This window comes from Mesoplodon densirostris, chromosome 14 (genome assembly GCF_025265405.1).
Source record: "Mesoplodon densirostris isolate mMesDen1 chromosome 14, mMesDen1 primary haplotype, whole genome shotgun sequence".
NCBI lineage: Eukaryota > Metazoa > Chordata > Mammalia > Artiodactyla > Ziphiidae > Mesoplodon > Mesoplodon densirostris.
The window spans coordinates 53,750,300-53,766,072 of record NC_082674.1 but is presented as its reverse complement, the minus strand read 5'-3'; the positions used below and the strand labels follow the sequence as shown (position 1 = coordinate 53,766,072).

Genomic DNA, 15,773 nt, shown 5'->3' with positions numbered 1-15,773 from the left:
TCTAGGCATGTGGGCTCCATAGTTGTGGCTCACGGGCTCTGTAGTTGTGGCTCGTGGGCTCTAGAGTGCAGGCTCAGTATTTGTAGGGCATGGGCTTAGTTGCTCTGCAGCATGTGGGATCTTCCTGGACCAGGGCTTGAACCTGTGTCCCCTGCATTGGCAGGCAGATTCTTTTTTTTTTTTTTTTTTGTGGTATGCGGGCCTCTCACTGTTGTGGCCTCTCCCATTGCGGAACACAGGCTCCGGACGCACAGGCTCAGCAGCCATGGCTCACAGGCCCAGCCACTCTGCAGCATGTGGGATCTTCCCGGACCGGGGCACGAACCTGCGTCCCCTGCATCGGCAGGCGTACTCTCAACCACGGCGCCACCAGGGAAGCCCCGGCAGGCAGATTCTTAAGCACTGCGCCACCAGGGAAGCCCGATTTGGATTCTTTATCTGGTAAATTTTTTTTTTCATGTGTTTTCTCTTGCTCTTTCAAGTAAACCAGTTCCTCTGTATTCTCATTTTGCTTAATTTTCTTTGTCTATGAATTTAGGTGAAACAGTTACTTATTGAGATCTTGAAGGCATGTCCTTATGTGGGAGCATCATTATATAATCTGTGTGTGCACAGTGGCTTTGGCAGGAGAGCTAGATTTGATGTGTGCACAAGTCATGTCTTTCCTAAGGGTGTAGTGGCAGCTATAACCTTGGTAGGAGGTGGGGCTGGAGCCAGGTGTGACCTGGGGCTTCTCCTCTGTTCAGTGGCCAACACCACCCTACTGGGGACAGGGACAGGTCCCAAGTTGCTGGAGTAGAAGCCCTGAGGGTCAAGGAGTGTGTTCTTTCCCCTCTTCCAGCTCCAGTACCCTTGCCCAAGCGTGGAGCTGCATCTCAGAGCCAACAGAGCAGTCATGGGTGCTCAGTATAGTTCTGGGCATGGGCTGTGGTAGCCCTGGCTGCAGTCAGAGTCTGGGACCACCTCTGATGTGCTTGCTGCCTCTGAAAGCCATCAATGGCTGTCCCCACCCAGTTCAGATGCTGGAGGGGTCTGAGCTGGCACTGTCCCTCACAACTGAGCACTCTCCTTGGTTGTGGCAGCCCTCACTCCTGTGTGGAGCCAAGAAGCTAGGTGGAGCGGGCACTGGGCTCAGACTGGGTTGTGCACTGGAGTGGTTGTGGGAAACTGGCCAGAATCTCGTGCAGTTTCAATCTGGTTTTTTTTTTTTCCCCCACATTGTTTTGGGAGTAAGCAAAACATACTTTTGTATGCATACTTTTTACAAGCAGATTCTAGGTTTCTTACAGCCTTCCTGTTAGTCCCACCAGCCCTCCAACCTCCAGCCAAAGGGATTCACCTTCCTGGTGTCAGATCCCACAGCTGAGGTACCCAATATGTGGCTCAAACCACTCACTCCTGAGGGAGGATCTGTGCTGTTACATTCCATCCTCTTCTGTGTTCCCTCCCAGGGGCACAGGTCCCAAGCTGATCACTCCTCTTCCCTTCCTACCTGATTCTCTGTGGCTCCTTCTTATAGCTTTGGTTGCACAAAAGTCTTTTCTGCATATCTCTAGTTTTCAGTGAGAATTACTCCACACATAGATGTATTTTCGATGTGTGTGTGGTAGGAGGTGAGTTCCATGTCCTCCTACTCTGCCATCTTGATCTCCCTCCCCAGCAAGAATGTTTTGATAGAGAAATATCAAAGCAACACTATATTAAATAGAAACAATGATTACAAGATACATACCATTTCAGAAACCATCAAATGTGAATTATGGTGATGTTGGAATTGAGGAAATACACTATGTTCATGTGACTGGGTTATATGCTAGTCATTCATTTTCTTTGAAGAGGTCTTAGGTTCTGAAATTGGATATATAATTTCTACTTTTGTGATTGAGGTTGTATTAAATGCCTCAATTAACAATTCCCTTTTCTGTGCTTTCTTCCTTTGACAAGGTTCTGTTTTATTTGCCATTCTCTGACATAATCGTATTCATTGTTTTTATCCTCCCACTACCCCCATCCCTCACTAAGTTGTGCCCTCCTCAAGTGCAGGTACTTGTATTTTTTTCCTTCATATTCTGAATGCCTAGCATGGTGCCTGGTCCCCTGGTTGGCACTTAGATGCTTCACAAATGTGGGTTGAACCAAACTAAAAATAATCAGAAGATGAAATGATAAATGCTAAAATAATTAAAATGTTTTTCCCTAGGTATTATTGAAAACAGAATCTAGGGATACTGAATATTCAGGAAAAGGAAACTGACATTTATTGAATAATTATTGTTTGCCACATATTTTCAAATAATTATCCCATTTACTCTCTTATAATTTAAAATATATAGTATAGTTTTAAAAGCATAGGAAACATTTTTTATTAATCCATGATTTGTTCGGGTTTTAGGGCAAAACATGATTGTGATCTAGAATATTCTGTTTTTTATTTTTATTCTACTGATTTTTAAATATCAGGTAAAAATTTCCTACTGCATTAAAGGATTATTAACATTTAAGCCCTGATGATATATGCCTATGTTAAATATGTTAAGGTGAAATTGATCCCCTCTCAGGGGACCTTGGCTGTTATTCACAGGCCTTCATTTCAATAAGAAAAGGCTGTTCTTTCGTGAATGAACTACTTTGGTTCTCCATTCAACCACTGAAACAAAATACTAAAAATATTATATAAGTAATAATGCGGTGATATACTATTACTAAAGGTGAAAAATAACCAATCAGAGAAGAAAGAGTATGAAGGGAGATCTAATCACAATATAAAAAGATTCACCACAAAACTCTTATAAACTGTGAGCATTTAGGGCTTGTTTACATTTTATTAAGAACTTGTCATAGAGAGTGAGGGTCTGACAACTTAGTGAGAGCTGCTACCAAATAAGGGAAGTCAAAGTAGAAATAAAGCTTCTGATATAGTATAGTAACTTATAAAGAAGATGTTAGTTTATTTAGCACTCATCCATAAAGTATTACTATTTCATGTTGGAGCTTATTTTTATATTATCTATGACGTTTGCTAAGCAAATAGTGTGAATATTCTTTAGTGCCTAAGAAATACCAATTATAATCATGTTTTAGGTACATCAGTTTACTTATGAGCTACTGATATACTAATTAAAAATAATCCTTAAATAGTCATTCAAGTAACTTCCCTCAAGGGCTTTCTTAAGAAAAAGAAATTAAAGTAAATTTGGCCAGAAAATAGTTTCCATCTATGTATATCTTTCACCATGGATTAATTATACAAGCCTAAATTGACACCTGTCTCAGGTGCTTAAGCAGAAGCTTAACTAAAAGGCTCTATTTAGCACAGCATTAGCCAAAGGGAGGTAAAGTAGAATGAGCACCACACAGATATCGTGGACAGGAATTCTAGTCCTGTTCTAGCAAGCGGACTGAGCTTGTTTAAATTACTTTACCACCCTACACCTCAGTTTCCATATCTGTAAATTAAGAGGTTTAGAGTTCATCAGAGTTGATGGGAGACAGGGGTGTGTAAATGGACTCCTTGGAAAAACTGCTATTCCCTGCTCATAAAAATACTTTTATGTACACAAACACACACACAATTTAGTATGCAATTTCAGGGAGTTACTGTGAGAACTAAATGAAATAGTGAATATAAAGTGCATTTAGTAGGTATTTTAAATCACCGTTTAGTTCCCCACATTGGGAGGGTTCTCTGGCTTCTCAGTTTTCATAAAAGCCACAGAAAATGTTTTTCAAGTCTCTTTTGGGAAAAAAAAAGATTTTAAAGTATATAGCTATCAAGTTGCATGAAATAATATTCCACTTTTTATAAGAAGCCATCTCTTTCATCAGTTACTAGGATTTGTTTTTTAGAGGAGCGGGTGGCAATCTGTCATCAAAGTGTTGACAAGTGAAATCTGACAAGGTTAAGGTGATATAGCTGCGGGCCACTTCAGGATTTTTCACTGTCTTTCCTGTTTGAAGAGAAAGGATCTCTTTTTTCATTCTTGCTCACTTTGCAATAGTGTTTGATTTATATGCTTTTTAAAACAGTAACTCTAAACTGACAAATTATTTTGGCAGTTAACATTGGTTTAGATAAGAGCATTTCAGTGTTCTCTTGTCTTTAACTCATCTTTGTAGGAATTATTCTTGAAATTCAATGTATTTTCTCTTCAAAGTTGCATTTCTTTCTATGTATTCAAATGTAGCATAAAACTATATTTATGGAATTACAATCTAGAATTACTTATCATGTTCACATTTCTCACATTTCTGTTTTCCCTGTCTTTTGTATTGTTGTAGTTGAGATACATCCTTAAAAGAGGAATAAGTCCATATTTTTGCAGATCAGAAAGTGGGTACATATGTTGGAAGTGGTGGTGAGCAAAGATTATTTTATGGTTGTTGTTATTATTTGCTTATGCAAGCATACTTTTTTCCCTAAAATGCCTGATATAAGCCATTGTGATTATTTTGCAAATCGTGGAAAAAATGCACTTCAACTAGATACAGGTCTCTTTGGAATAATGGAAAATTGTGTGCAGCAAAATATTTGAAATGAGCATCAGCAAACAAGATGTTTGTATTAACAGGAACCTAGAAAATGGCTATGCAAAGGTCAACACTGATCTTTAAATATTAGTGAAATTTAATTTATTGCATGTAATGAGTAGAAAGAAGAGGAGGAAGCAGGCCACAATGAGGAAGCCATTGATGAACTGTCCAAATGTCAAAACTGCTTACAGTACAGAAAATGTTAAATTGACATGATCTATTTACCTAAGTAAATTAAACAGTTTGAACAATGCTCTAGAGAAATATTTTCCAAATTTAAGTATAACAGGAGATTTATAAAGATTTTTGCCATAGTTTATTTTGGGAAAATGAGGAGACTCCTTACTATTCTTTCTAGGCATAGAATTTCTTCTAACCTCTTTAAGAAAGTATGATGCACAGTTTCTCTTGAAACGGGAATCTATTGCCATTTGCGTCATCTAGAAATAAGATCACCTGACCAATTGTTAGCAGCTATGAAGAATCACCCTGGCCATGACACTCTGCACAGCACTAGCTGAATTGAGTTCAGAGAGTTTTCTGGGGTGTTATGCCCAATTAAAAAAAAATGTGAATTCTATGTTCTCTTATTTTCTTCATGTATAAAGTTGATGAAAAATTTTTAAAAGAATTAAATATGTCTAAAACCAAGGTTTAATATTAATGTACAGAGAATGGGACAGAGAACTTAATAGAAAGATGGGCAAAAGCTAGGAACAGGTAATTTATAGAAGAAACAAGATTGTTAAAAAAAATACATGAAATGATGTTTGATTCCTTTAATGAATGGAAAAATGAAACTTAAAACTACAAGAATCCATTTTTCACCTACCAGACTGGCAAAAATTTAAAACTTTGTTAATGTTCCATGTTATTGAGGGAATAGGGAAAAGGGTAGTCATGTTATTGGTGGAAATGTAAATTGGTACTGTCATCTTGGCAGCCTGTTTGGCAGTACCTATTAAAATGTAAGGTGTGCATGTATATTTTAATAGTATTATTATTTGTAAGATGAAAAGAAGAAACAATTGTGTTCATTAAGGGAATGGTTAAGTAAATTATGATTGGTATACAATGGAACATCTGGTCGCTATTAAAAACAATGAGGTAAATCTTTATATGCTAACAAGGATATCCATGCTGTGGTATTCAGTGAAAAAAAAGCAAATTGTTGAGTAAAATCCTGTCTTTACTAAAATACAAAACAAGTCAATGTGGGTGTGGACATACTGTAAATACCTCAAGAAGTTCTGGAAGGCCACCTGCCATGTTGTGTAGTGGCTCCCTTCAGAGTGCGGAGGGCCTCTGGGAAGGGAACACATTTGTTTTAACATCAAATACTTCAGTATTGTTTGCATTTTTTAAACAATAAGCATGTATTACTATTATAATTTTAAAACCCAAGAGGACACAAAAGACCAGACAGATTGTCTAATAGATTTTAAAGTTTCTCTCTTCATTTTTTGTATGCTTTTAGGTTCTATAGCTGTTTTAAAAATAAGGAAATGATAGATGGTATTTTTAACACACTGCTTTGTGCTTTTGCATTTCGCTCCTGCCATTTCATTGCTTAGTGTTATTTGTTAAATCTAAAGTTTTGTAAGTTGAAGTATTTATTACCTTTTAGCATTTATTGACTAATTACAGTGGGTGCTCATTATCAGATAAATATGTTCTGAATATTTACATTTAATATTTAGGTTGTAAAGGTGTTCTAGACTTCTGAAGTGATCTAGATCTTTATATACTGTGAGATAACATGATATAGCATAGAAAAGATCTAGATATATTTAAAATAATAATTTAATAACATTTGAAGATAAATGTCACTAAGGAAGCTGGGACTTTTATTTTATTTTATTATTATTTTTTTTTGCGGTACACGGGGCTCTCACTGCTGTGGCCTCTCCCGTTGAGGAGCACAGGCTCCGGATGTGCAGGCTCAGCGGCCATGGCTCACGGGCCTAGCCGCTTGGCGGCATGTGGGATCTTTCTGGACCGGGGCACGAACCCATGTCCCCTGCATCGGCAGGTGGACTCTCAACCACTGCGCCACCAGGGAAGCCCTAGGACATTTATTTGATAACTATTGTTTGAGTAAAATTTAAGAATAACATTTTCAGTGTTATAGGCAATTAGTTATGTAATGCCCACTAATAATGTTCAGTGCTTTTCATCTTCAGAACATTACACAGAATTAATTAATCCTTACAGCAGTCTTAGAAATGTAGGTCAATATCATTATCCCTGTTTTTGTTGGTAGGGAAATTGAGGCAGAGAGGTTGAATGATTCGGAGTAAGTTTTTTACAGCATGGTTAGAATTAAGGCATTTGGGCTCAGAGCCCAGCATTTAGAGCAATAGAATCACACCTTCTTTAGAAGACTTAATCTTTGTGTCCTTGATAAAACTCTGTTTCTCATTAAACCATGATGAGGTCATCTCTATATTAAAATTCAGAAACAACAAGTTTGATCACTATATAACCACTTAAAAACACACACCATTTTCTCCTCCGTGCCTTTTCTGGCACTATATTGGCTTAATCTGTCTTTTCCATTGTCTCCTTTTTGGAGAATTACCGAAATATCTATCCTTGACTTTATTTTTCTTCTGGGATCTTTTTCAGTAGCTTTAGCTTTACTTTCTATTTAGAAAATTCCAAAATAGTTTTTATATAGTCCAGATCCCCTTTCTATATTTCTAGCTATCAGCTAGACATTTCTACTCATATCAACCCTTATAACTTAAACTCCCACTGTGTCTGAAATTCAGTTTATTGACAACAAAACTTGCTCCTCTTCTAGACTGACCTGTTTCTATGTATGTTTCAATCCAAGTCCTGCCCTTGAAACTAGGATAAACCAGGTGGGAACAGGTCTGGGTAAGGGGTTTCTGGGAACCAGGTGTGGCCAGAACAGTGGTATTTGAGTCCTTTGCCAGGGTGAAGAAGCTGAATCACAGTCTAAGGAAGAGGAAGAGCCAGATTACAAACTGAAAGGCAAGACTAAAGTATAGCAGGAGACTGAGTGGCCAGGTCAGTGGCTAGGAAAATTGAGGTTGTTGGTTGAGTAGTTGAATCAGTCGTTGTGAACAGAATGCGCTGGTACTCTTTTACTGGCACATGATGATGGAGGCATGTCGGCTCACTAGAGCCATGTTCAAGGCAAGGGTCATGTCTGTACAGTAACCAGATCCCTATCTCATGGTGGTCACTCTGGATTCTTCCTTCTTCTTCACTTCCACAATTTATCAGTTCCCATATGCCTTTGATACTTTACTCAAATGAATCTGATTATTTTTTCACATTCCAACTTCCACCATCCCAATTAGAGTCCTTGTTGCTAAATATTGGTGTTGCCGGTTACTTTATTACCTTTCTAACAGATCACTTGTATAAAAAAATCCCTCCAATATTCCCATCCACAAAGTTAATCTTCCAAGAACAATTCCGATCTGTTGATTACCGTTTCTAAACTACCTTACCAGATCAGAAACTATTCATAATTTCTCAGTTGCCACCTAACAAGATATAAAGTCCTAAGTTTGGCATTTAAAGACTTACTTAGTATGGCCCTGATTTATCTCTTCTATTTGTGCACCAAACCAATTGCTTACTACCTCTTAAATATGCCTTGCATCTTTCTGTCTAATTTATGTTTTTGTATACTGTTTCCTCCTTTTCCTCTCTCTCCCTTTATCAAAATCTAAGAATTCTTCAATGTCCTCTACTTTATAAGAAAATTTCTTCACTATCAAACTATAACATCTACTGAACACCCACAGCCCTTTGTTTATGTTGCTGAATTTGCACTTATCACAAACTTCATATTGTTTTTGTGATTATTTTATCTGCTATACTAGATTTTAGCTATTTGATAGTAGAGACCCTGATTTATAAATCCTGTATCTGTGACTCAGTAAAATGTCAAACACCTAAAGTGCTCAAAGTATTTGTGATATTTAATTAATAACTAGATATCATAGGACTCTCTGAGGTACAAATGACCCAGTGTACCTACTAATCTAGTCTTTTGTTAGAGTATGTTCAGTCTAAGCTTGAGGTCTCTTTGAGACTCCTCTGCCCTTTTACACAAACTTTATCATTGCATGATTGGTTTAGTGTTGAATATTTCAAAAATCTTTATTTCTGATAATGTGACATTGATTAAATATGTTCATGCATATCTTAACAGATAATTAATGTAATTTTATGTAGATAGCATTAGACAAGGGATTGTGGGGGAATACACTGTATTTTAGGTAATTTTGAAATTACCTAATGATGACTAGAACACCTAATACAACTAGTGGTTTCTTTTAAATTTGTGCTATTTAGTGTCTTTAATTTTGTACATTTTAAATTGGTAAATAGATAGATAATCCTCAGAAAGTCTATTGATAATAATTAGCAAGTATGTGTTCTAACTTTATGCCCAAGAAATATTTCCTTAGGCTCTTTGAGGTATTTTGCTAATACACGTTTCATTTTAAATGTCTCATTGGCACCATGGTATCATTCATCTTTATTAAACTACAGCAATGTCTTCTTCTCTTAGTTAATTTTTCTATCCTATCATGTTTTACATTAGGGTTTTATTTGCCCTCAGGCTTCCTCTCCTTTCCAAAGCAGTCAAAATAGCTGACTTCAGAAACCAGGGAAGACAAATATTCTGAAGATTTATTTAGTGGCATGTAATCTTTACCTCTAAAAGTTCTTATTTTCCAAAATAATGTTATCAAAAGTATAAAAAAGTCACAGCATCTTAGTGCAATGGTTTCTATTTTCCGTGATACTTTCTTAAAATTTACCTGTATGGTAACCATTAATCTTAAGGCAAATAAATATTTATTATAATGTAATCTGTTTTGGAAGGAAGACTTTAAAGCTTTTGAGGATGTAACTAGAAAGTGAGAAAGGCTAAGATCCTCCCGTTTCTCTGTGCTCAAAATTTGGGCTATCATTGATTCTCCCCCCTACACGAGAATAATCAAGATTTAGATCAAGCTCAGTTTAAATCATGCTCCTTATTCTGTCATGGAGACTGGACATTTGGTTTTAGAATGGCCTTCTGACACATCTGAGACTGTCATCAACTGCCTTATAAAACTAAACAGAAAATTGAAAAAGTTAAAAAGATATTTTAAATGAAAATTAAATTAAGGGCAATTTTTTGTGTAGGTTTTCCCTTCCGCTGTTCTTTTCATTTGGCTAATTCTTTTTCCTATTCAGTATTAAAATTTGCTGTATTTTTTAGTCATTCATTCTTTTATTCATTTTTGCCCTATGTAACTAGTTTTAGTATAGTTCTCAGTCATGTGTATTGGGTTTTATCCCCAGAGAAATGCACAAGGGCACTGAGTGGGGCAATATTTCTCCACTTTGGTAGGCACTCTCTATTTCACTACCTTTTTAATCCCTGCCTACGCCCCCTCCCAAAATGCAGAATCCAGAATTCTACTGAAATTCTTTTCTTTCCTCCTTCAAAACAACTATGCATTAATACAATATTTGAATAATACGAGCTCCGTCTTGACTGCTTCCTTCAAACAAGGAAATTACAGCATTCTTTTTAACTGGTGGCATTCTTGAGTAAGATGCAAGGCCTTCAGAGGTCTGCGTCTTTCAAAAACCTGCACAGTGTAAAAGATGGCAAGACATTTTGAGGACTAAAAAGGTTATTGATTTGGTCCCCTCCCACCATGTCCATCTAGTAATTATAGATTTTTACAAATGTTAAAAAATTTACTCCATTAATTCTTTTTAACTTTATATCATCTTATTAGCAGATATTTGAAGTTTAGAGGAAAAGAAGGATGAATAACCCATATTTGACTATCTTTTGCCTGCCTGCTAATGCATGACCCTGCAAAGCCTCCTCCTTAATCACACATATTTTGGGGAGCCTGCAGGAGTTGTCACATGTGTTCATAAATAAGTGGAATCATTTACTAATGGATGCTGGCCATTTCCTTCTCACTTGCCTCACTTGCTAGACCTGCTCCATCGACTCGTTACTGCTGCCACCGTGTCTACTTTTGCTGGGTGTGGATCCCACTTTATCTGGATACCACCACTCTGGGTACGTTAATGTGAAGGGCTACCAGTCCTGCTTACGTTCTACTGGGCACCAACCCCAGTGGCTACTTCACGACTATTAAACCAAATATTCCAGGGGCTACAGGAGTGCTTTATAGAGCAGAATGTTTCTCTTCTTTTCCTCCTGTTATTTTTTTATTTAGTGGGAAACTAGAGCAGCATTGTTTATATACATTAGGACATTTTTAGAACTAGCACATGCATTTTTCTCAGTCCCCGCCACCGCCAATGAAACTACAAATGAGTCCTGTTTTCAAGTCCAGATCATAGACTCTACACTGTACTATTCTCAGAATTTCCCCTTATGTCCAAGTGCAAAGGATCAAGGGCTTTGTACTTGACATTTGACACTCTCCACAGGCATCAGTTTGCTTATTCTCCTCCAAACTCCATAATTTCTGAGTAGCTTGGGATTTTCAGACTTAGTAAAGATACACAGTAGACCTATTGGTTTTCAACTTAAAAGCTTCTCTGTCTCTTATAAATAATAGCCAGCATGGATTAAAAAGAAGCTGTGATCCACTCTCCATTTCTGTTATCAGGGGAATGTTTTGACAAATTCTTTATTATTAATTGACTTAAACTGAAAAATAGCATTTCAAGTGCAATCTTCTTCTGATATGTAAGTAAAAATGTGGCCTTCTGGCTTTGGCTATAAAATTTTATCTCTAATTTGCATGATGAAACCTTATTATGTAGCTACTAACAGGTTTACTTCAGCCTTGCCTTTGTCTGAATTGTCATAAGTTCTAATTATTGGTATCTGAATCAACACTAAATTGAAGAATGTGAGTTTTTATTTTCTAATACTGTCTAGAAGTTGAGACTTTTAATGCTCAGTGTCAGAAGAAATAGGCACCTGTTTTATCACATCCTTTCTTCTCTATTCCTAGTGAAGTATTAATGCATTTGCATGTCCTAAATCAGTACGTCCTCTGGTGTAGAAATTTCTCCACGTACAGATGTTTTTCCTTCATAAAATCACTATTGTAAATACTTAGTCATTCATTCATTTCTCTCTATACAATGTGAGATGATATTTAATACTTCTTTTGTTTTTTCCGTATAAATTTGCATAGTGCTAGACATTTGAGTAATAGCAGTAGCAAAAACAGCAGCAATAATAGGAAATTGAATAAAGGTACCCTCAAAACAGTCTTGAGGTAAGTACTTTATTATACCCATTTTATGGCTGGGGGAACTTAGGAAAGTTAAGTAATTTGTGCAAAGTGAATAAGCTGAGAAGTTAGAATAAGAAGCCAGGCAGTTAGAGTCTAGAATCCACACATTAAACTTAATAAATACAAAATTTATTTAATTTATTAACTGATTCTTTAAACAAACATTACAGAGCTCACCCATCCAAATGACTAGGCCGCTGTTTACATATTCTAATACAGTAATATTTTAATTAAAAAAATATAACTATAAAGTAATAATTCTGAATAAGTCTCATGAAACTAACTGAAAGCAATGCCAAAGAACACAGCTTTGGAAATATTTTGAGTAATGGCAGCCTCACTAGAGTCACTCACAAGTGACAACTCTGAAAGATAATACTCAGTTGAATTGAAAAATACAAATTAGCTTAATATCCCTTTTTCTCTACTGCCTACTAGTAAGGAATTGCATCCTTCATAGTAATGAGCCCACAGGCTCTTCTACCCCATTTCTATATACAGTGACAGCCAGCTTCTGATTAGAGGAGGGCACATCTGGAGGTCGAAGGGTCTTTTGTTTCATCTCTAACCTTTTAAGGCACTTTAGTACAAGGAAGAGAGTGAATTCAGATCAGTCCAAAATTTACTATTATAGCCTGTTTTTTGCTACCCTTTTCAACATCATTTTTCTATAATTTTCCACCAGGCATCTTGATCTACCACTGTCCTTTTACTCAAACTGCTGTGTACACCCTCCCTACACCTCTGTATACCCCAAATCAGTAAGTGTGCTGTGGTTGCCAACACAGACTCTGAAACCAGAGATTTCAGATTTGTTCAGATTCAAAGCCTGCTTCCACTACCTGCTGGTTATATGTCTTTTCTATACCTTAGTTTCCTCATTATAGGGGTAATGATACTACTTCAAAGAGTAGCTATAAGGATTGAGTTAATACATATAAAATTTTAGACGAATGCATGTCACAATGTAGGTGTGTAGTAAGTATTATCTGTTGTTATCATCATCATTTTTATCATCATCATTTAACTGATGAAGTTCTATGCTTCTTTGAGGTCCTACTGACATTTTACAACTTGTCTGTAGCTTCTCAGAACCCTGCTATTCCAAGCAGGGTCGAGCCCTTCTTTTATGCTGTGTAATTGTTCACTCTGCCATTTCAATAATTAGTACACTGTGTCTCATTTGTTGAACATGCATCTGATTCTTGATGATTGTAAGTGCATTGAGGTCAAATGTAAAGGTGAAGAAAGGACCAACAAAGTTTATATTATGTCTAAAATTATTTTGGATTATCACCCATATGAATAGTATGGGAAAATATTTTTAGTCACTCCAAATGTTAAAGAAGCTGAGGGCTTTTTCCTCCATATGAAAGATGTCTTAAAATATTTTTCAAGCGTTTTTTGTTATTCAGAAGTTTGTTGGAAATAATAAAAGAAAGTGTTAATAATATCCATCACTAGCCCCTGCTGTTAAAACTGGGAGAAAATATAAGATGTACATTATTGCTATCTCTTTTTTTTAACGCAGGTAGAGTAGACTATCTGGATCTATCACGACATGCAGATTAACAAACTAATCTGAATGCTAATGTGGTTTCACACAGTTTACTTCTAAGTAAATATGTTTCCTATAATAATAACTATATATCATTTACCTTGAAAATTCCACTTTAATTAGCCTGTTAGTATGTGGGAGATTGTAAATATTTGCTTTGTATATTAAAGATAGACCACAAAATGTGTTTGTACTTACTAACTGCATAACAGATGTTTCTTTTCCTTAAAAATATTTTTAAAAAATGCTTAAATGCTAAATAATTCTAAATACACTCAGAGCCTTAAAAATCAAACGTATGTTATTGGAAACGCAAATATATATATTCTTCTTACTACATTTCTCAATGTGATGACATATTAAATCTAGGAAAACAAGTGTTTTTTCTCCTTTTTCTAGAGTTCATTTCTGGGTGCTTAACTGAGGGTACATTAAAGTGTGTTTATTCTAATGAACCGTATCTCAAATATCAGTAGCGGCAAGTGATTCTTTTTATTATTTCTAAGGGATCTTGGTTTTATTGGCAATAGAAGATAATTAATTGGCACCTCTTCTTAATTATTTTTTTAAACAGGACAGAGATTCCTTCTGCCATCAGATGTCTTTCTGCTTGACTGAACTGCACCTGTGGTCTTTGAAGAATACCTTACACATTGGGGGTAAATAAGCTCTGGATTAATTTCAATATTTTTTAAATATAAGTTACAACAATATAAATAAGTACTAGCAAAGGTTAGAGCTTAGATTCTCCAGCTGGAATTGCATTATTTTCTTTATACTTAATGAAAAATTGGCTAGTGTATAGTAATTTTGTTTAGTTAACTCTGCTTATTTTTTTTCAACTTGAGTTACATTTTCTGCTTTGAACATTAATTTTACTGGCCTAATATCTGTTTCCTCTTAAGATACACAGATGTTCCATTTTTTCCTGGGATTGTTCATAATAACTGATTTATATTCATAAATATTTGCAGGCTTGCTAATGGTAAATGCATTTCTATTTGATATTAAAGTAATATTTCAGACATAAAGTAATATTTCAAACATACAACTAAGAGGTACAATTATATTCATTTTTTTAAAATAAATTTATTTATTTATTTATTTTTTAGCTGTGTTGGGTCTTCGTTTCTGTGCAAGGGCTTTCTCTAGTTGTGGCTAGTGGGGGCCACTCTTCATCGTGGTGCGCTGGCCTCTCACTATCGCAGCCTCTCTTGTTGCGGAGCACAGACTCCAGACGCGCAGGCTCAGTAGTTGTGGCTCATGGGCCCAGTTGCTCTGCGGCATGTGGGATCTTCCCAGACCAGGGCTCAAACCCATGTCCCCTGCATTGGCAGGCAGATTCTCAACCACTGCGCCACCAGAGAAGCCCTATTCATGTTTTTTGAATCTCACATTTTTGGGGGAAGAGAGTAATATAAATGGTTTTAACAATGTTTATTAGTATTTCAGGATAAAGTATATATCATTAGGAAACATCTTTTAAAAAATTCTTTTCCTTTCTGAGTATCTAAAGCAACTCTTGTATTTAGGAGGACAGATTTATTTACATGTCTTTAGCATCGTTACTAAGAAAATGGTTTATCTTGCAAAGAATTATTTCTTTATATCAAATATATAATTACAGATGATGTCATTATAATTTCATTAAGTTTAGCTTGCTTAAAATGGATAAGGATAGAATTTCCACTTAAACAAAGTGGACTTAACATCCATTTGCTTCCTTCCCTGATTCTTCAAAATGAGAGTAGACGAGTTACTATTAAAAAGGTATAGAGCACTGGAGCCTGCAGGCTCTTTGGTGGGGATAATGGCAGACTTCAGGAGGGCTCATGCCAAGGAGTACTTCCCAGAACTTCTGTTGCCAGTGTCCTTGTCCCCGCAGTGAGCCACAACTGCCCCCCGCCTCTGTAGGAGATGCTCCAAAACTAGCAGCTGTGTGGCTGACAGGGTCTTGGTGCTCTGGCCTGGTGTCAGGCCTGAGCCTCAGAGGTAGGAGAGCTGAGTTCAGGACACTGGACCACCAGAGACCTTCTGGCCCCATGTAATATCAATCGGCAAGAGCTCTCCCATAGATCTCCGTTGCAACACTAAGACCCAGAGCCAGCAAGCTCCAGTGCTGGACGCCCCATGCCAAACAACTAGCAAGACAGGAACACAACCCCACTCATTAGCAGAGAGGCAGCCTAAAATCATAGTAAGTTCACAGACACCCCAAAACACACCACTGGATGTGGCCCTGCCCACCAGAAAGACATGATCCAGCCTCATCCACCAGAACACAGACACCAGTCCCCTCCACCAGGAAGCCTACACAACCCACTGAACCAGCCTCACCCACTGGGGGCACGCACCAAAAATGACAGGAACTGTGAACTTGCAGCCTGAGAAAAGGAGACCCTAAA

At 36.8% G+C, this 15,773-nt stretch overlaps 1 protein-coding gene across 4 annotated transcripts in view; it reads left to right on the top strand.

Annotated features, from left to right (window-relative positions):
* Positions 1 to 15,773, top strand: part of WDPCP (WD repeat containing planar cell polarity effector) — a 330,758-nt gene that overhangs the window by 82,284 nt on the left and 232,701 nt on the right. For all 4 annotated transcript variants that reach the window (XM_060117623.1, XM_060117625.1, XM_060117622.1 and 1 more), the window contains exon 2: positions 13,943 to 14,027. In XM_060117623.1, the coding sequence (XP_059973606.1) occupies positions 13,967 to 14,027 (61 nt within the window). In that variant the 5' untranslated portion in view covers positions 13,943 to 13,966. The remainder of the gene's footprint in view (positions 1 to 13,942; positions 14,028 to 15,773) is intronic.